General features: G+C 39.0%; 2 protein-coding genes across 11 annotated transcripts in view; one reads left to right on the top strand and one right to left on the bottom strand.

Annotated features, from left to right (window-relative positions):
* The window catches only part of PDE3B (phosphodiesterase 3B), a 96,782-nt gene extending 92,620 nt beyond the window's left edge, over positions 1-4,162 (bottom strand). Inside the window, exon 1 of one of the 2 annotated variants that reach the window (XM_080620143.1) lies at positions 2,823-4,162. In XM_080620143.1, coding sequence (XP_080476269.1) covers positions 2,823-3,857 — 1,035 coding nt within the window. In that variant the 5' untranslated portion in view covers positions 3,858-4,162. The remainder of the gene's footprint in view (positions 1-2,822) is intronic. The other variant, XM_080620144.1, reaches the window with a different exon arrangement.
* Positions 4,163-4,528: 366 nt separating this feature from the next.
* PSMA1 (proteasome 20S subunit alpha 1) overlaps positions 4,529-27,930 on the top strand; it is a 36,680-nt gene continuing 13,278 nt past the window's right edge. For 2 of the 9 annotated variants that reach the window (XM_080620158.1, XM_080620150.1), the window contains exons 1-6: positions 4,529-4,663; positions 9,256-9,408; positions 11,666-11,726; positions 23,608-23,690; positions 24,980-25,354; positions 26,153-26,197. In XM_080620158.1, the coding sequence (XP_080476284.1) occupies positions 25,352-25,354; positions 26,153-26,197 (48 nt within the window). In that variant the 5' untranslated portion in view covers positions 4,529-4,663; positions 9,256-9,408; positions 11,666-11,726; positions 23,608-23,690; positions 24,980-25,351. Of the gene's footprint in view, positions 4,664-9,255; positions 9,409-9,499; positions 9,557-11,665; positions 11,727-22,593; positions 22,819-23,607; positions 25,355-26,152; positions 26,198-27,930 lie in introns of those variants that run through there. The other 7 variants (XM_080620151.1, XM_080620153.1, XM_080620157.1 and 4 more) reach the window with 7 other exon arrangements.

Here is a 27,930-nt window from a genome sequence, read left to right as displayed (position 1 = left end):
CCACTTCTATCCCAGAAAACAGCAATAGCTCCATCCAGTTCCAGTGTGTGCACATTGCTGGTCATACATACCTCTGTCATGTGTCCTTCTCCTGCACTGCATGCACACAGACCCCTCAGAATTGCTGGCTTGAACTTATTAATGAAAATACAAGCCAACTTGATATCATTATTTTCTTGTGTATTTAACCAGACAAAGAGTCTGCAAAATTTCAAATCAACAAGTAACCGAAAACTTCAGGTCAGTACTAGCATTCCCTATTTTCCTCAAAGAGTAACTAAAATCTGCACAAGAGGAAGATTTTTCACTATTGGAACAATCAGTCATTGGAATAACCTCCCCAGGGAAGTGTTGGATTCCCCAACATTGGACACTTAAAACTGAGCTGAACAGGGTGCTGGGCCACCATGTCTAGACTGTGCTTTTGCCAGGACAGGGTGGATCAGACGATCCTTGAAGTCCCTACCCACCTGGTATTCTATGATTTGATACATCTGGCTTTTTTTGTTCTTACACGCCCCTGCTTGCAGAGGTTCATACAAACCTCTACATACAAGAGGTTCACAACAATCATAGGAAATACACTTAATGGAATCACAGTAGCAACTTAGCTCTCAGTCATCAGAGTATTCTTGTCATGATGAACCTGTAGCACACTCCTTGTTTTCCACTGATCTTACAAATAATGCTCATTAAACTCACTCTTAAAATACTAACATTGGAAAAGAAACATTGTAATTTTTTATAAATAACTACAAAATATGCAATTAGCCCTTACAGAAAATTCACACAATAAATGTTCTCTGAAAAGCATCAAGTGTGTACATTCCCTCTGTTTCAAGGAAACCATATAAAAACCTTGTAGTGTTTACTCAAATAAAGTCACACAATATGGGCTTACTTCTCTCTCCCCTGCCCCCAAACAATTGATGTTTTATCAGCTCTGCAATGTTTGATCTCTCTCCAAGTCACACAGGAGATCGGAAGATTTAACCTGTGTTATCCTTCTAAAATCATATATAAAATACTGCACAAAACATATATCTATGAATCTCATTTAAACTGTGCTTAATAAAGCACAAATATTTATTGTAAAGCATAATAGACTATTAGGAAAATAAAGAACTTCAGATCTGTTATTTCTGTTCACTTCTAGAGATAACAAAGATATCAAATTCTGGAAGTCTACCAAGCAGTTACATTTTATTATGAACACGTATGATTTAAGTACTGCCAATAAATTCTAAGTCTTCAGTTATGGTTGATGTTTATGATGTTACTTAAAGAATAATAAATGCCTTAACTTGAAATATGTGCATGCCTTTAGGAAGTGAGGCAAATACCAACAGAAGCGTTTAGTAACTTGCATGAGAACAAATATCTTCTATCACCTAAGAACGTTAATGAAACTACATTTTTGGGGGGTTTTGTATTGCAGACAAATGTGAAAAAAAAGAACACGCACTATCCAGAAGGGAAAGAAGGGAACAGAGAAAGTAAATTATTATACAGTATTCCCTACATATCTTAACTGCTAGTACAATATTTTAATGTTTCTTTCATAGTATGCATTTGATAATTTCAAACTTATTGAATGAGTTGTTTCTGAAGCCTGTTACAGCATACTTGCATTTCAACCTCCTATGCAAAAAACAGTTACCGCTGTATTACTCCATTGTGCAAGTGCAGGGAGAGAAATGCGAGGAAACTACTCCACCGTTTCAGATTCACCTCGTATTTTCTCAGACCTATCTCACAGTCAATCACATCAAGTGCATTACGAAATATATGTCAAAGCAAAATTAGAAAATTTCATTTAGTAGCCATCAATTTCAGCCACAACAGTAGTAGATGGGGGGTTCTGTAGCAACAATCACTTCCCAGAAACTGTTCGTTCGCACGTTTAATGAATACACTCCCTTATTCTCCTTCCTATAACGGGCTGATAATTCACTTGCAGCAGCCTCGGGCCAATTCCACCGGCAACGCAATTCGACGTTCCTGCTGTTCACGTGCAAGTTCCAAATAAAAACAAACCTACCCCCCTCCCCCCACTACTCCCCCTCTCGGAGTTTACACTACAAGACTCATTGAAAAGTTTTCCGGGAGGTAGAAACCAACAGAGTTCCATTCAAGAAAACTGAGCGTTTCGGGCATCCCTCCAGACTCTACTGAACAGCTCTCTCTTCAGTAAAAAAGGAGTTTAAATCACATCAACTCAAACCTAATGTTAATTTATGTGAAGTGAGGAAGAGAGGGTGAGAGGGAGAGAGACGGACAAAGATATCTGCAAGGCAGAACAGCTGCTACTTAGACAACACCAACATTTGATAAATCATGTCCCTCAAAACCTGGTATTTCTTTAGCACTTAACAATCATTTTGTCGACAGAAAGAGGGAAGAACCAGTTGCGAGCAGCTAGAAAGCTGTGGTTTCTTTCTCTCGTAAGGTCTGTGAGAAGTGGAGGAGGTGGGCTTTGGAAAAGAAGCAATCAAAATAACAAGATAGCTGATAGCTGAAGATGTTTGGTTTGGGGTTTTGTTCCAATCAGTAAGAATTACTTTTTAATATTTAAGATCGTGCAAAAAGCGAGAGAGCTATAGCAAACACATTATTATTGCTTAGTTTCTATAGAGACATAAAGTATTATATCGATTCTACAGAACCGAGATGAGAAATCCGCTAAGGAACTAACGTTTTTCTCCATTCCTCTAAAAGGAGCTTGTCAGTTAGACATCCAGCACAAACACATACAGCAGTTAGGAAAGCGAGGGGCGCTCACTCCTCAGAAAGTTTTTAGCTCCAGTTTCGGAGACACCTACCTGCTCTCTGGAAATGCAAGGCAACGAGGGTCTCCTAAACATTTTGCAGCTGCCATAGTAGCTGGCCGAAGTTTCCCCTAAGGATACGCAGCTAGATCTTCTCCTGGGTCTGATCACAGGCACTTTTTCCTCCACGCTGGGGAGCCGTGAGTGGTGAGGATGCTGGTGGTGCGCTCCTCGTCTCTGAGCCGAGAAGATGCCGTGCTCCCCGCCACAGAGTGCCAGGAGGCAGCCAGACACCCCGACCGAGCCGGCCAGCAGCGGTCTGAGGGCGGGGGGCACGCAGGGAAGGCTGGTGAGCGACACCAGCCACACCAAGCTGGAGAAGACCAAAACGAGAAGGCTCCGGCGCAAATTCAGGGAGCTGTGGAGCAGGGTGAGCGCTGCCACCGAGCCCAGCACTGTCAGGAGCCTGCCTAGGACCATCTGCGGCTCGACGTGGGGCTGGGGCTCCGCTTCGTGCCCCTCCGCGGGCAGCAGACACTGCAGCGCCACGAAGTCTCCCGAGTAGCAGCACACGGGAAGCGCCAGCAGCCACCAGTGGGTCGTGCCGCCGCCGTGCTCTCCGCGCCTGCCACCGGCCAGGTAGCAGGTGAGGAAGAAGAAGGCACAGGCGATGCTAAAGAGGGGGCTGAGGCAGCGGGTCAGGCACAGCAAGGCGTGCAAAGGCCGGGGATTCCGCCAGCTCTTCCCGTCCTGCTGGCCCCCGGCGCTGTCCTGGTCGTGAAAGGCCAGGAGTGAAAGGACAACGGCGGTCAGGGCGCCCAGGCAGAGCAGAGCCCGGCAGGAGGTGGAAAAGGTGGCGGCGGGGAACAGCAGCAGGGAAAAGAAGCTCTTCGAAGGGTCCTGCCTCAGGGGGGTCGCGCAGCTCTTCACGTAGCCGTTCCGCAGGCTCTCCGGGCTGCCTCCGCCGCCAGGCAGCGCCAGGGGGGCAGCAGCCCCGCTGCCGTCCAGCTGCTGGCAGTGCTGCGGGCGTCGGCTGGGTCCGTGGTGGGAGGCGGCCGCGGCGGCGGCTACTTCACTCTCTTCCCTCATGGTGGTTGGGGACGGGGATGAGGCGCGGGTCGCGCTAGCTCCGGCCCGGCCGCGCCTCCCTCATCTCCTCAGGAGGAAAGCGCCGGGCTGAGCCGCCGCTTCTCCTGCGCGGGCAGCGGCGTCCGCAGCATGGTGGGTGAAGACGGGAAAAGAGAGAAAAGGTAAAAGTCTCACCCACTCGTTCGCGTCCCCCGAGCGGATCCAGCGGCGGGGACTCGCTGTCGCCTCCCAGCGTCCACCGGCGGCGGCGGAGCCCCGGCGGGGGTGGGAGCGAGGCGGAGAACAACTCCCACCCTCCCGCCTTCTTTTCTTCTCTTCCTCCCTCCCGCTGCTGCGTACGGCGCGCGCGGAAGCCCTTGAGGCGGCACGCGCCTGGGAGCGGTTGCGCGCTAACGGCCTCACGGTAGCGGGGGCGTGGAGGGGAGCGGGGGCGGGGTGGCGCGCTCGCGCTACAAGCCCGGCGCGAGCCGCTGGCTCTTTCCCGCCGCCCCGTACCCGGCGGCTGACGGGCCTGAGGCGAGCGGCGGCGGCGCGCCTGGGTGCGCCTCTGTCCCCCGAGAGGTGTTTGAAACGTGCGCCTCTGTCTTCCGCCGCGGCCAGCCCGGCGGACACTGCGAGCCTTCCGCCGCGGGCCGGGGTGACTTGGACGAGAGCTGTGGAGACAGGGACGCCTGACGGGCTGGTGTAACTTTGTGCTTCATCATGGTTTTCTGCTTTGAGGTGCCACGGGACTGTTGTTAGCGCACACAGAGTGTGGAAGTGTCTTCCCTCTTTTTTTTTTTTTTTTTTTTTTTTTGACTTGACAAGTAAGTATTAATTAGAGCAATTCTCTACACTTGGGGTTTTTTCAGTCTTTTTTAACTAATTTACAGGTTAGACCACGTTGCTCAACAGGTTTGATTTTTTGCACAGCTAATCCCTTTGGAATGGAGCAAAATAATAATTTAGGACCTTTTTAGACTGCTGCGAGTGAAAATAGGTAGCTAACGGGATTTCGAGTCATTCCTTTCCTCATTCATCCCGTTAGTTTGCTTCTCGAAGAGTGACTGCTTAGCACTTTTAAAACTGTAACTGTGCATCTTTACCTCATTACTTAAAGTAAGCGTCCTTTGAGCCATGTTTCTACATAATATTGTAAGGCTTAAATTGATTTAGAAATCAGATCGGGTAAGTTAGTGATGGAGGTTTTTGCTTGCTGATTGAAACAAGGATTTCTTGAAATGTACTTGGTGCCATTGCTCGTGATCTGCTACATTTGAATAGTACTCGAGCAGCGGTTGCTTTGGGGAAGCTGTAGTGCAGCAGGAAGTGCTGCTGCTGAAGGCTACGGGCCTAAAAGTTGACAAGATGCACAAACCTGCCAGCATGATTACTTACAGCAAACACAATAGGTAGTGACAAAGTTACTCTGTGCGTAAGAAGATGGAAATAAGTAATGGGTTTTTTTTCCTCCTGAAAGACAGATCAAATCAATGGAATTTTAATACACCTTACACTGTTAGAAATACCCCTACACACTTTCCCAAAAAATGAATTCTGTCCTGACTTGGTACACGTAGTACCAACATGATAGTACAGAATCTATGTAAAAAAGTTTTTAAAAGGGAAAACGTGCAGTTTCTCTGGAGATTAGATTCTTACATTTAGTCTTTTTCATATGTTAATGATATGAATTGGACCACAATCAAGTAAATATATATGTAAATGTTTCCAAGACTGAAATGTATCTTGTTAGTATTCATATTTTTTATTTGTTGATTCCTTTGAACTTGGCTATAAGTAAATGTATTCCAGAAACAATTAGATAGTGCAGTCTTCATTAAAACATGTTATTTGAGTATACATGTCTGTAGCAGTGGACACTAGAAAGTGCCCTTAATACCTCGAATGGAACCATTTGTGGGTTTAGCACTTTCTGAATCCGAAGTGGTGTCTTATTTTTGACAATTCTCAGTAGATTTTTATTCCACAAATTTGCCAAATCATACACTTTTTAAGTCCCCATAGGCCTTTGGCATTTGCAGGAAGAGGTCCTTGTTTAATGAGGTTTGACTATGCATTGTTGAAATGTGGGATGGTTTTGTGGTGGTGGTGGTTTTTTTTTGCGGGAGGGGGCTTTTTTGTGGGTTTTCTTGGGGGGAAGGTTGTTGGGTTTGTTTTGTAAGTTTCCTATCTGGCTTTGTTCATTTTCCTAGAAACAATGAACAGTTGCTCTCTACTCACCTTCGCTCTTCAGTTCATGATTTTCTATCTTTCCTCAGTCTTGTACTTCCCAAGCTGGAGAGTTTTAGTCTATGCTTTTGGAGATGAGGAGACCAGAAGTTACACACAGTATTCAAAACATAACAGCAGTCAAAATAATGGTTTTTATGTCATTACCCAGCTCTTTCTTTATAATTCCTGTAATTTATTTGTTTTGCTTTGGTAGGGAAGCGAGAAAGCGGGTGAAGCGAGCATTGTTAAATGTTGGCCTGTTCAATGTTGAACAGATTTGGAACCTTGTTTTCATGGCATTAACTATGTAGATTCCAGGATCTATTTTCTGACTGTTAACATCTACATCTAGATAATTTAAAAGGTGAGGTGGTAGGGGTTTTTTTTCTGTGTTTACATTATGGTTATCTACATTAAATTTCACCTGCTTATGCACTCTGGATTGTGAAGTTATATGCAGATTCCCTCAGCCACTTAACTTCAACAGCATACTTCACCACCATACTGTTTTCAGATCATTTATCATGATTCAGTTAGCTTTTATTTCAGAGGTACGCTTCTGCAAAAACACCCTGAGGGAGTATATGCACAATTCATTCAAAAATAGGTGTTCTCTAGTATCATCTTCGTTGACTAATAGTACTCTTCCTAGCATATTCCAGGCCCATGTCCTGCGTAGTTTACAATCTGATCGTGAACGGTTTCAGTATAAAGAAAAGTTGATTTGAGTAGTTTGGAATCATAGAATGGTTAGGGTTGGAAGGACCTTAAAGCTCATCCAGTTCTAACCCCCCTGCCATGGGCAGGGACACCACACAGTAGACCAGATTGCTCAAAGCCCCATTCAACCTGGCCTTGAACACTACCAGGGATGGAGCATTCACAGCTTCCTTGAGCAGCCTGTTCCAGTACCTCACCACCCTCACAGTAAAGAACTTCTTCCTTATATCTAACCTAAATCTCCCCTGTTTAAGTTTTAAACCATTGCCTCTTGTCCTATCGCTACTGTCCCTAATGAAGAGTCCTTTCCAGCATCCTTGTAGGCCCCCTTCAGATACTGGAAGGCTGCTATGAGGTCTCCACACAGCCTTCTCTTCTCCAGGCTGAACAGCCCTAAGTTTCTTAGCCTGTCTTTAAAAGAGTATTAATTAAATTTCTCCTAGTGACAGAATAATTTTTAGAATAAAACAATACCTTTTCATATACTATTCTTTAAGCAAATACAGAAAAATATCAAGTGTTTCACTTAAATTGGAATGAAAAAATAAATTTCAGGGTGATGTGATTTTTTTTTTTTTTGGTCATCTTACAGTTTCCCTAACAAAGAAGATGGTTAGTTTTGTTATTTGGAATGATTCTTAAAGTACCATATGATAGAATACCTGAAACAGTGTAACAGTTGCTATTGATGCTATGGCCTTGAAGTACAAGCAAATGTCTTCAGTTGCTATTTGATAAGTTTAGAAATTTTATAGCCCAATTTTTATTTACAAATACTGAGTTACTGTTGTCATTGTGCTCTGTTCAAAAACAGAATAACAGAAAGAACAGAGAGTATGACCATGACTCTGTTAATTCAAGGCTGCAATCTGGGCATCTTCGTTGTCCTGTTTCTCTGCTTGACCTACACATGCAGAACATGTCTAGATCTTACTACATCTACTTGAATATTTCTAAGTTTTAAGCATTCCCTTCTGTTTGCACTGGCCTTTTTTTTTTATTTTTTTTTTTTTTATTTTTTGTAAACGCTCTGGCTATTTTGTGCCCTATAATCTTGGAATTCATGGGGACCACCCCTGTTCCAAATTGCTGTGGTTTTCACCTCAAAGTACCTTTGTTGTCTCCTGTTCTTCAGACACATCAAATGCAAACATTTGTTTATTCCTTCCTAATTTAGTCCTGCGATTCTGATCAGTTTTGAACCATGTGAACAACTTTTGCAACTCTTTAGTAACTTTGGACACAGTTGTCCAGCCCTTCACTTCAGAAAACCGTTTTGTGCTTTCCCTTGTATCAGCACATGAAGGTTAATCAAATTCTAGGAAGTCCTCTTAGAAGTTTCTCTTCAAGCCTTCCACGTATTCATCAAAGTAATAATAATTAGATCTAATGATTATTGTATGTAATTGTGCCCTGACTGTAATCGTTGCCCTTTTTACATGGTGTCTAACTTGGAAACTTTCACAGGGTAGTATTTCAGGAAGCTATGAGACACATCAGTGCTCTTTAGGTTTTCCTTTTTGTGTAGTTTTGTGACAGAATTGTCTCAGATATGGTTGACAGCTTTCCTCAAGCGCTGAGCTTTATCTTGGCCAAAATGCATCTGTTCTATTTGAGATTCATTTTTAATAATGGGCTTAGATGTACTCACCTTCTTTAAACAACGTATCCTTTGAAAATGGAAACAAAAGAAATTTCAACTAGCTACATGGTTTAAATAGCTTGGCTTTCTAATCATAATCTGGGATCATTTGTGTAGAAATTCTTGTGTATGACTGAAGAATGGGTAAATTGATGCCTTGTTCTGGGAACAATATTCTAGTACCTGATTACTGGCGTAGTATAAAGCATATGAGGAAAAAAAATGCAAAACCACCACTCCAAAAAAAACACCAAAAAAGAAAACCAAAACAAAAAAACTTAAAGGTGGGAGCAGAAAACGTATTTTACCTTGGAGCTCTGAGTTAACAAGTTACTGCATTTGCTGCTTTCCTTTAATTCATATCCCTAAGAAAGCTGATGCCCAAATACCATGTTTTTAATTATTTTGCCTTTGAATATTAGAGTTTCAGCAATTATTTTGTCAGTTAATATAAAAACAGTTAAGAAAGTGCAGGCAGTAACTGTCTGTGTGTACAACAACTTTGTTACCAGTTTTACATCAGATGCTTGTATAAATAAAGAAGTGACGTTACTACAGCTACAATCAGCAAAGAACCCCTCAGCAAACAAAGGAAATATTATGCCTCCAGAAAACCCATATAAGTGTGGTTCACTTATGGAAATCAAAAGTCTTAACCAAACTGGAATAAGCACTTGAGAAACACCAGCATTACATGCTATCTTTATAAGTTTGCATTGCAGCAAACACTGCTGCTGCTCTGTTTGGTAAACTGCAGAAATAAGTGCTGCAGCTAGAACTGCATGGATGCTGTCATATTTATCTGTGGTTAATATATTTAAGGCAGGCTATGATATCAACCGCCAAGATGTGCAAATGTCTTCAGCCCTGAAATCCTAGAGAGATCTGCGGTGGTCCACAGGCAAGCAGACATAATGGATACAAGTGACTGAAGGATACCAAGATGCAGTTACTAAAGGAATTTTAAAAATGCAGGTAAAAGAGGCTTTTTGTGCAAGTGTATTCACTCTGCATGGTGTCAGTATACTTGCAATAAGGTGTTGTTAATGTATTTGACATGTCTAAGGGTGGGAAGAGAGAGATCCAGTTGTATCCACATTAAGCAAAGCATCTAATTTCAAAGGTAAGTCATGACATTTTCAATTTCCTCATGTAGCAGCAAAGACCAAGTTAGTACAAATTATATCTTTCGGTTCAATTTGTCAAAAATGGGCACACGGCAAAAAAAACTGGAAAGGAGTAGTGGAAAAAAGTTGTTCCTTGTATGATAAGATGTCTTTAGTGGACATAGTGCTTGTCAGGTTAAAAAGTATTAGAAAGATGGAGCTGCTACAAATGCCATTGTTAGATGAGATTTCTTATTTGTGGTGAAGACAAATATTGGTGCCATGATCCAAGCTGTAGATCAGCAACAACAAATTTTGAGGAGCAATCAGTAAGTAGCAGAAAGATTGCATCAGCCTAGTTAAACACTGACTGTTTAGGATCTAGAAGGATACAAATCTTTATCTGATCTCTCAAGTTTTTTCTAATGCTCATATATTTGTATTTATGAAGAGAAGCAGTAGTAGGCTGACTTCTGGTACTGTACCCAGATGCTTCTACTACTGTATTTTTTTAAACCTAAGCTATCACTCTCCTCATCTGAACAAACTTGTATTCTTCTGAAATGGACCAACGTGCATCTCCAGATATGCATGTAATGATGTACACCTCTTCAGCTGAAATGTATTTTCATCATACCCTAGCTCTCACTTTAATGGTGAAATTGTCAATAGACAATGATTTCTAATGTTTTACAAACGATGCGTGTGTGCTGTGTGATTTCAATAGTCAGGCCACGTATAGTCTGCATATTCCATGAAATAACATTAATAGTCTAACACTTCATATTAGCTTTGTGGAAAGTTTTAATGGAATTGCATAACTTTTAAAAACATGATTTTTATTCAATCTATAATTAAAAAAAATTGTGAAATCATTCGGAAATTACACATTTAAATAAATGAGGATGTCTTTGGCTCAACTTTTTTCCTCAAGGTAACCCAAGGTCCCATGAATTTGTCTGCTAATTTCCTAATAAAAATAAAGCTAATGTTCAACAAACAGCTGTCAAAATTCTGGCTTTAAGATATTAGAGAACTGTGTAATTATATTATATTTTTTGGAGAATAGTGGTTTATTTGAGTACAATTTGTCATCCTATGGTATAAGCAAAATTTATTACTAATTCATTATTAATCAAAGAGTAAATAGGTGACTTTCTTCATATGTGGCATTTCTCTATAAAAAGTTTACTTTATGCTGAATCATGTTTTATTATAAAATCTACACCTTCAGTTAAATAGCATTAAACTTAAGAATACATACTAATATTTCAGTGGCAATTCAGTCCTTAACTTGCTAATTGAAATTTCTGTTCTGAATTGAAATAGAAGCATTTTATGGACTCTGTTCATTAATAGTGCTAAAGATTAGATCTAACTAGGAGCTGGTTTGGTTTTTCAGAGAAGTCTGACTTAACACATGAGCATCAGATGCATAAATATATCCTGGAAAAGATCAGAATCAGTCTGAGTCAGGTCATTTATTGAGAGGGAAGAAAAACAAAAAAGTGAGCTGAATCATTCAGTCAGCTTCTCTCATTTCCACGTCTTTCAGATACCCATTTTATTAAGCCTAAATCATTAAGAGAAGTCCTTGTTAATTAATATTCATTTAAATTTTGTTAAATTGTTAAAATTACATTATATTGTCAGCAGGCATAAAACAACCCAGTAAAGAAATTGTGCTGAGTTATACCTCTTCAGGGTCTGGCCTGTGGTGTTTCATCACGTGCTTGAGTATCATCTCAACTTTTCTGTTTGCCTGTATTATTTCATTCAGTTATGTGTATGAAACCCCTATGGGTTTAATGTGTCCCAAAGTTCTTCAAACTTAATGCATTCTTATGGTAAGCATTGTAAAAGCCTGGACCTAGAAGAAAATTATATTAACATATTCACTATTTGTCTTGTTCATTATCAAACTGAAACCTTTGACTTGAAGTATCAGGCTGCAGATGTCTGAATAATAGTGCCATGATAGAAAATATGTGGAAATATGTACAATATCTTACCTCTTGAATTAAAAAATAATATTACCTGGAATATTAAGAATTCAAAGATTATCATAAAGTATTATATACCATTATGTTGACCTCTGAAATGTTTGGAAATTGATTTGGTTTCAGCATGCAAGGTCATGATGGTGTAATAAGAAAGTTGTGAAGGCAAATCTCCAGAACAAAACAGGTAAAGATAACAGAGAAGCCTAAGTGAATCCTGTAATTGTGACTTAGTAACTATTTCTTCTGGAAATTCAACATGAGTTTAAAAGAATAGCATCATTATGCAATTAAACTAATTAGCTCATTAATGTGGAAATATTTTGTCATTCTAACCACAGAAGGAATTCATCTGAGTGAAAAAGCAGACAGGAATAAATTGCGGTATGAGACAGAAATTGTCTGGTTTTAAAATGATAAATGTATGTGGTTTATGTCTGTCCTCTCAAACCTAAGCACTTCACCAGCACTTCTTAGATTAATTTTATTTTTATGAATTGTTATGACCAAATTTTTCATCATACACAACCTGAGCCTTTGTTGTCTAGGAATTCATGACATGCAGTGAAAATGTTCCAATTTCATCCAACTTGTTTAAGTAACCTTTCCTATTTAAGTCTACTCATTCAGCTAAAAGTTGCTTTTCCTCCTCATATAATGCAATAGGAGTGTTTAGCATTCGTAATCAATACTGTGTACAATTGCAGTAATTTATCAGCCTGCTCTTGGCATCTTAGCTGAAGCTCCCACTGCCTTTCAGCATTCAGAGTTTATTGAAAGCAGTACCCATTGTGTGCTTTGGGCTTAAGGCAACTCAGAGCCTGAACTTACAACATCAGAAACGGCACACCAACTAAAGATGTGAAATGATTTTGTAACTGATAGGTTTGCTGCTTTTGTCTCCTCTGTGTAGTATAATGATACATCATAATTATTTACAAACACTGAGGGATTGTATTTAGTTGTCAAAGGCAAACAAATGTAGGTAAAGCAGACAGCAGTTTTACCAGATCAAGTAACAGATAAGTGCTTTGATCATTTAACTCAGCTATTGTGCTCAAAACTAGCACTGATTACCCTGAGGCATGATGTTACAGTAAGAGGAGGAAGAACAGCTGGATGTGAAAATATATTTAAATATTTCTAAGATGTTCATTTTTGTTAGTTGATGTTCTTTATGAGTAAGAATATATAGGACATTTTAGAAAATACTGCTAATCTACATGGGGTTTACCCAAGCAGCAAAGACTAGTCCTTCTCTCCCCTGTTGTTAGCATGTATGTGTTAACATGTATGAATTGACTACATAAGCAAAAAATGAGGGTATGCTGTGGCAATTTTACAAATTTCAAGTCTAGATAACACAAGTATATTAACTTCAGTTGATTAGTTTTTATGTGCTTACTTATAGCTAAAATGCGTCTAGCATACTGGAGTACAAAGTAATGATGTAGAAACTATCGGCCATGTGGACCTGTTGGATCTTTCTTGCAATGAAAGAGTAATAGCTGGCCTGCAAGAACGAAAGCAACACATTTAGAAGGGTTCTTTCATTGCTTTGGAGTTTTCGTTTGAATTAACAATAACCTGAGAGGAAATGACCTTGAAAGAGAGCAAACTGGACACAGCAGTAGGTTTTACCACAGCTTATTCATGAAATGCAGTTTACGCTACAATATATTTGCACTTATGCTCAATTAGTAATAATTAGGTAGCAATGACTAATTCTTAATCTAACAAACACTGTATCAGTGAAGAACTACATTTAAATTTACATTGTGAACTGCTCTCTTATTTATCATGTACTTGCAGGATCCTTTATACCATCCCATAATGATTCCTGTTGTGACTCTTTAAATTATGTAAGAATTTACGGAATCATGGGGCAAAAAATCTTGAGATTTTTTTGAGACCTGAAAATCTGCGTAGTTCAACCTTGATGGAATTGTAATTATATTTGGAAAAAATGTTATATAAATTGCGAATTCCATGAAATATATGTATCCTATTTTATTACAACTATTAGCATAACATTGACCATGAAGTAAGTTAGAGGTTTTTATTTATTTAGTGTTTGAATATTTTTCTTTTCAAGAAGAATAGATATTGCATAATAAATTTTACTGATGCAGTGTTCGCAAGTGCTGATCTACAACAAACTGCAGTGCTATGTTTACTTGATTACTTATATTGCTATATTTGAAATGTCATCTTTACTAGAATTAGTATGTTCATTAAATGTGAATATTATGCCAGTATATTGCTAGAGAAAAAAGCATAGTGCACAAACAGTACAATTGGTAAATTAAGTGAATATGTACCTGTATTACCCCTTATTATTGTTTACTTACTTGGTAATTTGTAAAATTTGCTACTTTGTAATCAGTTTCTCTGTGACTGCTGCTAATTACAGAGACTCTAAAATACATAATAGTTGCTACTTAGTACTAATGTGGGCTTGATAATGGTTTTAAAGTTTGTGATTCCTGGCTACTTTGAGTTTTAGTACTTAATTATTGTAAGGCTTATTGCAGTGTTGTAGTTTTATAAATGTAAGTCTCCTAAATGCAGACAACCTTTGAGATCTAAAACACTACATACTGGTTTCATTATCAGCTATGTAAAAATTACAAAAAAAGCTATGTGTTGGAGTTAGCCAAATACCAGTGAAGCTGAGTGACATACTTCAACTGAAGTTGCTTGCATCATATAATTAAATTGCTAATTCTAGGGCACTTTTGTAGAAGTGAATATCAGATGTCAAGTAGTATTGTTAAAAGTTGGGTTTAAATAAGATTTTACGTTCTTCAGTTTTGGCCTTGATTACTTACTGTGAAGTTACTTAAATTTGTTAAAATATTATGTACTTGACATTTTTGATTTCTTTAATGATGAAAGTGAGTAATCTATTCTTTACACGTAAATGTAGTTCTGCTTTTATTTATTAACATGTTCCCTTCCCAGGATTGATGCATTCTTCATACAAGTTCTGAAAGGGGTGGAGGGAAGAAGGAAAACAGCATTTTTTTAGGAAATGTTTAGTTAAACTTTCGATGCTTTCTGATACACTAGGGGAAAAGAAAAAGATAACCATTTTCTGGACTCATTTTATATACTTCCAAGTGTAGGAATTCTTAAAATGTACATGAGGTGGTTGTGGTGTTAGTTGAAATCCTGGCATGTATTCTATTTAATTAGCTCCCCAGCCAGGTCTCTTACACAAATAGGTCTGTACCAAACCGAATAGTGCAATACATAATTCTGAATAGAGAAATGTTGCATTTCTGTAAAACATATTAATCTGGCATGTAAATTAAAATGACTAAGGAATTTTCAGCTTTTGAGTGGAGAGGCCCAATTTCATACACTGCCCAGCAAAATAAAAGAGCCTTAGACAGGGTAGTCCGGAATGCTGCTTTAGTATGTAGGGTTTTTTATCCTGAGGCTTTAGGCAATAATAATCTATAACCAAGATCGTACTTCTGAGAGGCCTATCTAAAAGCCTTTGCTTTTATAGCTGACACAGGAATATATTGACTTGGGACATAAATGAAATTACTATATTATTTTACTATATGTAAGGTAACAAGATTCCAGTTGCTAGAGCAGTATGCAGAAGTACATTTCTGTTTCTGTTAATCTGAAATATAGATAAACTATTTTTATAAATGGACATGACATTTTAGAAGATATTTCTGAAGTCAGTCCGTGCTTTCCCAGTTACTTTGAAGGTTAGTCTTAAATGCCAAAATGACTTGCAAAAATTTAACTTACATGAACCTTAGCCAATAGAATCAGGTAGTTTCCATGTATTTTAAATTATTTGATCACTGAACATTGTTCACAAATGCAAATGTAAAATTTTTAGGGTGTAAATGAAATGTTCCAACAGTTGAAAGCCATTTCTTCTGATAATAAATGTGATCTGGTTTTCGTCCTTCCTCACCTTTTTTTCTCTTTTTCCCACCTCCTTCTTCCATTTTTCCATATGGACAGGCTATGGGGCTTTCTAAGGATTAGCTTCCTTAAAAAGCTTCCTTGATGATTAATAGTAAGCTAAACATGCTTTGTTTAAATTAGGCAAGGATTCAGTATTCTCTTTATCAGCTGATCTATGTTTATGTTCACCCTGACAGCATATTTTTACTAGTACTATAGGTCAGATAATTTTACTAATGACAGCAGTAGGAGCATGCATGACTGCATAATTTCTATGTGAGAATAAGCACAATCTTCTACTCAATTGCTCTTAAGTGTTTACTGAATCAAAATGATTCCTCATTTCATACATGTATGTGGAAAGCTGACTCCCAACTTTGAAACTTTTAAATTTTTTTATAGCTAAGAGTTTTAGCTACTACTGGTATTTTTAACCTACTTTGTTTAGGCTCTGCTTTGGGGTTTTGAGAGGTGTGCACGTCTTCGCAATTGTACCTTAGTCTCAGATAACCACTACCATTGCTTTGATAGCCCGTATTCCTGGGCAAATTTGTCTTTTTGCCCACTGAGATCATTAGCACTAGCTTTGGGAGTATTTGTTAATTAGGTTTGTGGGTTCCTCAGGAGCAAGTAGCATCAAAATCCCATCAACACAGCTAGAGAATTGCTTTTGAGCACCCTGTTTCAGTCAGGATGGGAAAGAGCTATACTCCAGACAACACCTGGGACCCTCTGATTCCTGAGTAAGACCTTAGTAGTGAGTCAGCTCCATGACCATGGTGGCAGTTAGAGAAGCTGATCATCAAGCTACCTGTTTTTCAGAGCCCTAATAGAGTGTATTGCCATATTACCATGTTCTTAAAGGAAAGATCTTCCTGTGGTCTATATCTTTACCTCCTCTCAGTGTTTCCTAAGTACTTTCCAAGGCTATTTTTCTAATAACTTCTGAGTTACTTGTGCTCCATAAAAGACTGGACTCTTCATCCTCATTCCAGTTCCACATTTGGAATTATCTTGAGTGCTTCTCAAGCTATATCCACAAGATCTTTGACCATATGGTGACCTTTATCAGATTACTGCCCAAAGATTTTTGCCAGAAGTTTGACACTCAAATTACTGGTCATATGTCATCTACACCAATTCTGCAAGCCTCACTTGATGCAGCAGGGACAACAGTCTGTGCTTTCACCTCCTCCTTATTGCTTAAGCAGTTTTCTTGGCTTCTGTGTTCCTAGGAAGAATAAAGCAATTATAAAAAGATTCTTTAGCATGATTCCAAAGGAGCATTATGGACCACAAAGTGGTGTGAACTGGAACATCATGCCAGAAGCAAGCAGAAGCAATAGGAGATAGCTTACTCTTCTACTGGCTGTTTAGTACAGTTTTGCCCTTTTTTTTGAAGCAGAGACTTCTTGTGGCTGAGTCTGAGTAACGTTAGAGTGTTCTTCTAATTACCCATTCTCCCAGGTCTTTATAACAGATGCTTGCTTTCTTGGCTAGAAGCTGTCCTTGGGTGACTTGAGATCGGAAGGAGGTATGCTGTCCTCCCCAGAAGTATAGTATAGCATGTATCAGACATTTCTGCTAGCAATCTGCCTGGGTTCTTGAATGAGCTGGAAATCAGATTAGGTCATTTCAAGTATCTGTATCACAAGCAGAAAATCCATGACAATGTTCTGGAGACTTTTCTACAAGAATATGGTTAACCCAGACCTTTTCTTTCCGTAGATGTGAACAGGAAATACCATCCTTTTCACTCTGGAGTGTCTTCCAGACCCTTCTGTAATCAGCTGTTCAAGGGGACAGAGGCATTCATGTCAACTATATGTGTGTTTCCTAATCTTCAGAGTTGTTTAGAAAGATAAAATAGGATAATCATGGTCATTCTGGTAGCTGTGGATGAACGTAAGGGAGATCTGATATAATTTAAACTTTTCTGTTGAACTTTGTTCAACTTCATTATTGAAGTTTTGTGGGTTTTTTTTTTCTTTTAATCCCCAGAGAATTTTGTTTCCCTTCAGAGAAATACCTTAATTAATAGAAGAACAAATAAAAGGCAGATGTATTTGGCCAAGTAGACTTAATTTGCCATGTGATACACAGAAAAGCCAATTTTCCTTTTCTTGGCCTCTTGGAATTCTGTATTTCCTGGATAGCGCTGGGTTCCTCTATAAGCTCAATCTATTTGACAGCTGTTTCGGCACTGTGCTTCCAGGCTGGAGTCTTCTTTGTTTTTGTTGACACTATATAATTGTATCCTGAAGGGTTTGTTAGTTTGTTTGGTTTTTTTCTCCTTTATGTACTAGTTTTCAAGGAGGATCTGAATATCTTAGTTGTTTCCTTTGAGTCTGAACACTTGAGTGGTCAGAAATGGTACTTGAGCTTTGAAGCGCCTGTGAATGTTCATACAAAGGCCTCATAATTTATGTTACTCTTGGAAAGGGGTATGCATTAAGAAAGAAAAAGAACAGAAGAACACCATATGCAAAGGTAGATATTTATTAAAACTATCATCAGCTATTCAAAGAAAAGACCTTAAAATGGTCTTTTCTTTAATGGATAATGGTATTTTCTTAAAATGGATAATGCATGCATGTAGCAGTACAACTTAGGAAATTGCATTTCCTGAGCTGAGAAGCATTCTCATTCTGTGAAATTCACATTCACTTCACTTTGTAAAAGTGATTATATAATAGCTAGAAGCCAGAGAAAATTGATCAGTTTGATAAACCACTTCTAACGAAGTACTGCTATCATTTATATATCATTATATCAATTTATATATCAATATTATATCAATATATATGATTATATTATTATTTTATTATTATAATTAATATTATTATATATAATATAAAAATATATAAATATATCAATATATATCATTATATATCATTACTTGTATGTTACAGTTGCATAACTCCATATTATTAAAATTGTGTGTAAAAATACAAATGTGTTATTCTGTCAATTCCTGTTACATTTTTTAATTTCTTTCCTTCTTTGTGGCTAAGCAAGGGCCAAAATTCAGAAGACCATTCACAAATATGTTGCTGCAGGCTGAGAATCGTTATCTAGATTAATCCTTTAAAGTCACAAGGCAAATGCTATGACATGAAATTTAGAGATATACCCATACCCACCACCTTTGAACAACGGGAGAACTAAACTATATATACTTTCTTAGTTTGATTTAAATTTGACAGTATTGACTACACGTTCAAGATCTAAGTAATTGTATGGCTATACTGAAGTTGAAAAAGAAATTGTAACTTGGAAGCTGGATTTTAAAATTGTGGTTGAATATATACTAAAGAAATGTTTAATGAGTCTGCTTTGCACAGAAATATATATTGATATCACTTCAGTAGAGAGCTACCTTATGAAAGGGCAAGCCGTATATTTGGGTGAAGTTTGGTAACTATAGAGAAGGGAGCAGTGTCAGAGCATATTTCAAATTAAATGGTATAAATGGGTTTTGGATAAGATCCAGAACAAATTAACTTAAAGTTCTGCTTTAGTAGTAAGAAGACTATGTTTGTCTGAAATTAATATAAATAATGTGTGCTGACTGTTGTGTAAAGTTAATAGTGAGAATACAGAATTTGATAAAAGGAGCATTCTCTTTGTCAGGAGCTTATTTTGTAGCTTTTACCTATGTGATTTTGCACAACATTAAAAAGAAATACAAATCCATTCATATTTGCTACTCACTGTGAAACAAGGAGGTACCCAGGGCTTTCTGGTAATTGTATTGCCTCAGTGCATTTCCAGTTGCATAACAAAAAATTGATAGCCTCTATCACTGGTCACCTTTAAAAATCTGAAGGTACTGATTTGATTTCCCACCTGGAAAATACATTCCTGATTTTATTAATTATTATAGCACAGTTGGAAGGGGCTGTACCCTTCAATAGTCTTCTGATTTCACACTTGCTCTATTCTTATTTCTTCTTCTTTTTTTTAATTTATAATTTCCAAGTATAAAATCTTCCATTTGGTAATACCTTTTGCCTGAAGAATTATTATTCCTGTTCATTTAATGTGATAAACACAGCTTAAAGATACTTCGGTGCTACAGAATACTTTGTTGCTCTGTTGTGAATGAGACATCTGTAGTCACAAATTTATTTGATATATACTTCTTAAAACCAAAAAATATGTGCAGATGTGTTCACTGCATAGTGATAATGCTAATAACTACTGCAGAGATTTTTAGATACTCACTAGTTAGTTTCAAGGCAGGTTTATATAGTCGGTTTGGGCATTTAGAGCCCTTCAGGCCCATCACTGAATCCTTCCATGAAGCAGGCTTAGAAGCCAGGGGTTGTGCCAAATACTCTGGATTTAGAATTATCCTTACATCACTGGAATTTATTCATAATTTAAGCATGTATGATGCACTGTCTGAGCTCAGTGATCTGTCAGAATGATTGCAGACAATGGGCATTACACTGCCAGAAGCGCTCTCACAGGCTTAGATTTCTGCTTGCATTGTTGTTAGTTTAGGAATATGTGCAATAAAGATGGCAGTGCCAAATGAAGCTTGTACTATAAAAACAGGGATATGCATGACAGCAAAACTGTTAAAATTCATGTAGAAAAATTAGGAGCTTGGCAAACAGTATAAAAAACCCTGGCTGGTGACAGCAAGACTTTTGAAGACTGAAGTTTATTCAAACATTTATATTTTTCCTCCATATTAATCCTGTATTGTAGTTTTCCCTAATCAAAAACTGAATCCATGCTAAGAATGGGCTGAGTCACTTTTTAAAAAGTGCAGTCCACAAATAGCAGAATTGTTGCCTGAATAGTAACTGACTATTACAATAAGCTTTAACACTCCCATAGAACTTGAAAATGCCTGTAAAGAGATGTGTTGGAGAAATCCCTAACATCTTGCCAGGAATAGCAAGTTGTTCCTAGTCTCTCTTTCTCTGAGGACTCAGTTTAGTAGCCTCTGGCAAATTCTGTATGTGAATGTATTTCCATTTTTCAAGCAGAAACTTTTGGCAATACTAACGTGGCAGAAACATTGTGAACATTTTATTGTATGATCTACATGTAAGTACTCATTGAAAAATACTTATGCAATATAAATGCATAACTAAGAAGGTAATACTTTGTCTAGCTATTATATTTGACAATGATGTCTGTCATAAGGAAATGGGATCCATTAGTGCTCTCATGGATTACAAAGGCTTTATTTCTGTTCGCTATCTGTTACTTCCAATCTGTGTTGACAATTATACTTGATTCTTTCATAGGTAGAAGTTTTGAAAAATTTCATCACTAAAATAACTGATATAGTATTTATTCTTGAACTCGTGCATCATTCATAGATGTCTGCCTCAAAATGTTACATATCCACTGCTGAATGATGATGCTTTGGTTTAGATTCAGGTGTACTCAGACAAAAATGATTCCAATAATATGCATCAACAGTAGCAATTAATATATTTGAAAGAGTTTATGCAGCTATTTGCACACTGAAATTGATCTTCTGTCCTCAGAGACTTAAAATAATAACTGCCATTCTTCTTCATTGAAATAAAAAGCTTAACAAATTTTCATAAATGTCTCACATATGCCACAAGACTCCCATAAATTATGATAGTAGTTCTTCGGTTATCTTTTGGTGACTAAGACAATACTATGTCCCCTGTTTAAGTCGTAACTTCTAGGCTAGCAAGCAGTTTACTGCTGAAAAGACCTTTTTCTTATACAATTAATGTATATTATACAGAAACCCTTCCTCAGAAGAAAGAAAGAAATTTCAGGTCCAAGAAATGGAATGTCAGAATGGAATAAAGGTGTTTGGACCATTTAAATCCAGTTTTATTTTGGAGATTATGATCCAGATTTGAGACATTAAATGAAAAGGCACAAATCAACGACTCGAGAAGTGTAAGAGGCACTTAATGTGAAATGATTATCAACCATGGTGACTTGAGACTAATTAGGTTTAAATGTCATCCAGCTAAATACAGCATGTCAAATTGAAGAGTCTTCTGAAACAAATTCTGACCTTCAGTATTTGCAGGCTACAGTGGACAAGATGACAATTTTTGGCTTCTTTTTTTTTTTTTTTTAATTTTTTTTAATGGGGGAAGGAAGAACACCATTTTAAGGTCTCTCTTCAACAGTTCGTTCTCCTGATGATAATTTTTAAGAGTCTTGTACTCTGTTCCAAAGGAAGGTATCCACCTCCTTTCATGTTGGTCTAGATGACTGATCATCTAGTAGACATTCACCATAGAAAAAAGGGAGCAAACTGTAGAAATTAAATTATTTCTGTCTCAGGATTTTGCTGTCCTTAGTTTCTTAGTGTCCCACATTTAATTTAAACAGTGGTAGTATTGTTATGAAACCTAGTATTACGAAAAGTGTTAACCACTGGCCCCAGTGGAGAAAATCTTTACCAAAGAAACTGTACAGCTACAAGAGTATAGTACGTCGCAACACAGTTGTTTTACACAGATGGATGGTGAGTGGTATCCCAAAACGGGAGTTGGAGGAATGTTGTTTCCTTTAGTGAACCAGCAGAAGAGGAGGCATAATGGCCTTGCCTTCTAGTTCATGTATATTAACCTGTGCAGAGCAATGCCTGACATTGTTCAGATGTCAGATGCTGTTTATAACTAGGCTGGAAACATAACATAGAACAAAATAGTATCATTAATTTCTCTTGAGACTGTATATGCATGTTTTAGGTTAGCTGTTTTTTCACTGGTGCACATAGTTCGAACATTGTATCAGCAGTATTGTAAGGTGGCTTGAAAAGTCATTTTATCCATGAATTTGTTCAGCTGCCCTCTCAATCCATGACCAAAAGACCACAAGGTGCAGAGGTTTTCACAGGACAAGTATGACATGTCTCGGGAAGTACCACCATCTTTGCTTAATCCTGCTGCTTTTAATGACACCCAATACCAGCATCGGAGGACAGAGAAGCATCATTATCTATTCAGCATCTCCATGCCAATTGTGATTTGATCAGTGTTCATCACCTTTCCTTGTTTCCTGGTATTTGGACTGAAGACTAATTCTACTCTTTACTGCCATTCTTTATATAAAGCTGTTCCATAATTTGAATTCTTTCCACTTTTCCTAAGGTCTTAAGTACTGCCCCATCATTTTAAGGTGGGAAACAAGAATCACAGACAGTATTCAATGAACGGTGTCAGAAGAGGATGGGTGCTTTTTAACACCAATGCACTGCAATGTAATCAGAAATATATTACAAACCCAGTGACTTTAGCCCTGCCTACACAGGGCTCATACAGAGCCTGAAGGGCAAGCAGGAGCATTCAGAAGGAAGTGAATGACTTCCTTACCCGGTAAGCATTTCCCTTTTGAGAGATTATTCCTGCTTCTGACATCCTCTTGTGCTGCTGCCTTGGGAATACACTAACAGTTGTCCTGCCTGAAGCACTGGAGAGCAGCTGGAACTCCAGTCCATGTCACTCTTCCTGCCATCACATGGCCTGAATCCATTTGCTTTAGAATAATTTTTAATAGCTGGGCATCTGCTTAGTTTGGTTTTGAATATATTTTTCTATCCATGTAATAAAGGATTAATAATAAAGGATTAGTAAAGGATGATATTTAATAAATCTATATAATTTAGCTTCCAAAAGTTCTTAATCTATACATCTTTTACCAGTTTTCTGTGTGAAGTTTCACAAATCCTGCCTTTTCATCACTAAAATTGTGGTTTCTAATATTACTTGCTGTATTTATACAGAACAATGTAGAGTCTTGGCATAGTTTAGCATTTTATTAAAACTAACACACTTTTGCCAGAAGAGAGGAAATATCTGTCTATTGTTCTGTTCCTGTAGGTGGAGTAAAGGGATCTTTAGGGAGTCCCTGATTGCTGTAGGAAGTTATTGCAGGATGGTGTTATATCAGAGACTAAGGGACTATCTGCTGAAACTGCAGTGAAGTTTGAAAGCTGTTCAGCTCACTTAATAAAATGTTTATATATCCTGTTTCAGTGCACACCAAACAATGTTGAAGAAAGGAAGTTATTTCAGATCAAATGAATTTTTATTAATCAGAAAACTTATAAATAGCAAAACAAGTTAGATAATTTAAATCTGTTTATTTTTTTTTTCATTTCCTAGATAACACTGTAGCCCTCTCCAGGGAAAAAGAGAAAATTGTACAGTGGTAAGAGAAATGTGTCATTGGTCTAGCGGTTCAGAAGGTGAGTGGATACTAGTTTGACTTTAAAGACCATGACCTCAGCAGTTGGATACTAGTTTTTTTTTTTAAAAAAACCCATATAAATACAGTATTGTTTTTCTTTTGTCTTAATGCTTGAGTCATGCAATCCTAGAGGAGTTCTCTCAGCAATTTCTAACTTACTTTTCAGTTTTAAATACATAAGAGTACTTTATATTGTCCAAAATAAGAGCCCCAGTAAGCAAATAATTTTTGTTATGCACTTGTAGTTTATCTTTGAGAGCAAAAAGACACATTTAGAAATTTAATCCCATCTTATCTGTAAGTAAGAAAGACATAGCAATATTTTTCTAATGTAATTTATAATAGTGTTTGTCATTTGGTGTCATATAATTTTAGAGACTTCCATTACTCTTTTTTTCCAAAACAGAAATATAAAAGGATTTCCAGTCTGCTACGTGTGATTAACAGTGGCTGTTGTCTTACTCCTACCCAACCACCTTCATTTGGTTTTGGTTTGGCTTTTTTACCCTGAACTGCTTAAGCTCACAAGCGTTATGATCCTGGACACTGTAAAAAAATTTAACTGCAGTATTTGGGAGCACACCACTTCACAAACTGCATGCTTGTGAGAAAAGGGCAACAGCCCCGTTACAGCTTTAAACCTTCTAGTGGTTTTAGAGTGTGGAGGGTTGTGCTCTCGAGCCTCCTGAAGCGTGAGGGTGCCATTCCTATGGTGTCTGCACAAGACTGGTGCGACGTACTCTACAGGGATGCCTTTTCCTTGATAGCAATGGATTTTGCCTCAGAGTGGAAAAAATGTGAGGAGAAAAGCAATACAAACCTACTACGGATGGTTCTGCAGTACGTCTCCAACTGTCTGTGCACATCTGTGCACAAACTCACAACGCAGTGATCAAATTCTTACAGCTGTTCTGGAGAGACCTTTCCTCCAGTTGGCAGTAGTTGGGTTCTAAAGAGTAACTGTGATTGAATTTCTCCATACGTACTCCGGCTGCAGCTAAGGTTTTCATGTAACCTGACGCTATTTGTAACAATGGCTGAACGGCTGCTAGTTCCCATGCTCTCTTCATATCCTGTGAATGTGAAGAACGGTTTTCCCACAGAACAAAGAAAACGGGATAATAGCAAAAGATCCTATCTTATGTCAGTGCTTCCATCTTCATTGTGTTTAAAAACACTACAGCTTTTCCAAAACAAACAGCTCGAGTTTACTGACAAATATAGATGAATTTTAAATTCAAAAATGCAAGTTTTCCTCAGGTAATGAAACTTTTCTATTGTACGCAGGAACCTGACGAGACACGCTGCGTTGTTTCGAGTGGCAGAAGCGCTGAGCAATCACAACCTCCGGGCAGAGCAGGCTCAATGCCGCCGCTCAGCACTTTTAGCACACAGCAGCTGCTGCATTTTGTTTACCGGGCCGTGACAAAGACCGCGCCGCAGCGCCTCGGTGTGCCGAGATACCCCCCTCAGGCCGCGAGCTGCTCTGAGTCCCCGTGGCACCGCGCATGCTGCTGGGGCGGGGCGAGTCGCTGCGCGCTCCATCGATGACTCGAGGTGCGACTAGCGCTGCTTGACTTCTTCCAGTCCGGAGCGATCGCTGCCGGAGCGGTCTCCTTTCGCTGCCCCGGAGCCCGTGCCGCTTTCGGGGGAAGGAGGATGGTGAGGGGCAGCCGGTTCGGGCCGCGGTGGGGCACCCCGCGCTCCCTGCCAGGGCTGCGGAGCGAGGGGCACGGGAAAGGGGAGGGCGAGGAGGAAGGAGCGGGGCCGTGAGTAAGCAGTTCCTGGGCCATGCGGGGCCGGGCTCGCCGCGGGCCGGGGACCGGCCTATGGCTGGGCCTCTCCGACGGGGCTGCCCGGGGAAGGTGGAGGTCGCGCTCCCTTCGGCGGGGCTGGGGCAGGGAGGGAAGGAAGGGTAGTGCAGCGGCGGCGGTGGGGCTCGACCCGTTTGGCCCGCCTCAGCGGGGCGCGGCCCGGCCCGGCGTGACGGTGCAGAGCGGAGGGTCAGCGCTGCAGGCAGCCCCCGAAGCGAGCCGAGCAGCATCGTTCACCGCGGAGCGGGGCGGGCAGCGGCCGTGGCCCTTCCAGCGTGGCACCGAGGTCTCTCCTTGCGCCCCTCATGGTCTCGCCGTGCCCTGAGGATGCGCCGGGACTCGCGCTGTCAGCGCAGCGCGCTCTCCGGCTGCAGAAGGGATTTGGCCGAAGAGCGGTCCCTGCCTCAGGCCTGGGAACAGACGTGTCGTGTAGGGGGCTCTGTAACGAAACGGCCAGAACTTGAGGTTGGACAGGGTTTGGAGCAACCTGGTCTAGAGGAAGGTGTTCCTGCCCGTGGCAGGGAATTGGAACTGGGTGATCTTTAAGGCCCCTTTCAACCCAGACCATTCCGTGATGATTTGCTTGGGAGTGCTCATTCTGCCAGCTTATAAATTACACTAATGGATTGTATTTTGCTTATTCTAGTTTCGCAACCAGTATGACAATGATGTTACAGTTTGGAGCCCACAGGTAAAATCTTTATAAGCTTGCTAACAGACTTCTTCCTAGCTTTTTGGTTTTCTTCCACTCTAGCAGAAGTGGTATCACAATAGTGTAGATTGTGTTCAAGTGCCTAGAGCTTGCTGCAATCTGCTTTCTCTGGCTTTGTAGGCTATTGCTTTCTACAAGGCCATTAACATCTCTCTGAGCTTCTGGTGTATGAACCTGAATGATGCTGAGGTGGGCCATGTTACCTCAAAGTACTTAAGGCCGTTGTTTTCAGAATGTACCTGTGAGGTACAAAATAGATACTATCATTGTTGGGGCTTGGAACTAGATGATCTTTAAAGGTCCCTTCCAACCGAAACCATTCTGTGATTCTATGATCGATTTACAGACCTATAATGAAAAGTTAAGTAAGATATGAAAAAGCATGAAACTGAGCCTAAATCTCCCCAATGTTAAGCTACTGCTAGGTCATTTATTCTTTTTTTCAGTAGCTAATATTGGAAAGGAACTATTTGGTTTACAGCTGGGAAGAACTAAACTTTTTTAAGAGCTTTACTGTATTCAGATTTTTCAGAATAAAAATTATCTGTTTTTTTTTCAGATTATCTCTGGTTTTATGCACAATTACACATTTTTTATTGTCTTACAGTAAGCCGCTGTTTGAATGACTTTACCCATGTGACAGTCTGAAATGTGGAATCTGAGATATTGATTTTTGTAGTATGAATTCACAGATCTTATTTTTTTGTAATTGAAATGGTTAAAAAACGCCTGCTGAGTAACTTCCATGTATAAAGCTTGTAATTATAATGTTGAGAGCTAGAACGTGTGAGTGGTTAAATGCCATTTTGTAATGCAGTTAACACTGCTTCAGGTATGAAGTCTGTGCAGCTGTGTTTCCCATGTTGTGGAATGTCAGGAAGGCTTCACGCTATCTCTGTCTTTAAGATTATATTGAGATTTACTCCTAAATTGGAAATGGTATTACCTCCGAATCAGTTTTTTGTTGTGTATTGCTATTTAAATATATATGGTGTGTTCTGAAACTTGCATAGGTTGTGTTGACTTTCAAATAAATATTCTAGAGGTTTAAAAGCAAGTGTCAGTTCAGGTGTTTAATATTGCCTTCTCTCTTGGTATGGACATTTTAAGATAGGATACTAATGGAAAACCAGAGTCTTGAAAATTCACTTGGTTCTAGCAATAGCAAAACTAAAGCTTTATTTTAAATGCAAATAGTAAATTGTATTAGTGTAAACTTAATATAACTTTAGTTTGTGGGTTTGTATTATACTGAAAATCATGGTCATGTAGTAGTATTGTTTAAAGATACGTTTTCAATATATGTTGTAATAGAGCATGTTTCCTACTTTCCATCCTATATGAAGACAACCTTGAATGTTGGAATGTTTTTTAGTCAATACCATGGTGGCTGTAGATGGCTTTGAACTGGTTTATCCTTCTTAACGATGGTGTTTCTCTGGCAGATTCTATATCAGGAACTTTTATTTTTTTTCTAAATCTATTTTTAAAACTTTAAAATTACTTTTAAAACTATAACATTCTCTTAACACCTTAAGCAGGTATTATGAAGTCATCAACATTTTTTTTTTCATAAATTGCCTTGAAAATATGAGTAGTGTTGAGGACCCGGGTAACTATAGACCGGTCAGCCTCACCTCCATCCCTGGGAAAGTGATGGAACACCTTATCCTTGATGCCATCTTAAGGCATGTCAAGGATAAGAGGGTTAT

The sequence above is a fragment of the Psittacula echo genome (assembly GCF_963264785.1).
Source record: "Psittacula echo genome assembly, chromosome: 5".
NCBI lineage: Eukaryota > Metazoa > Chordata > Aves > Psittaciformes > Psittacidae > Psittacula > Psittacula echo.
This window is presented reverse-complemented; position numbering and strand designations above follow the sequence as displayed.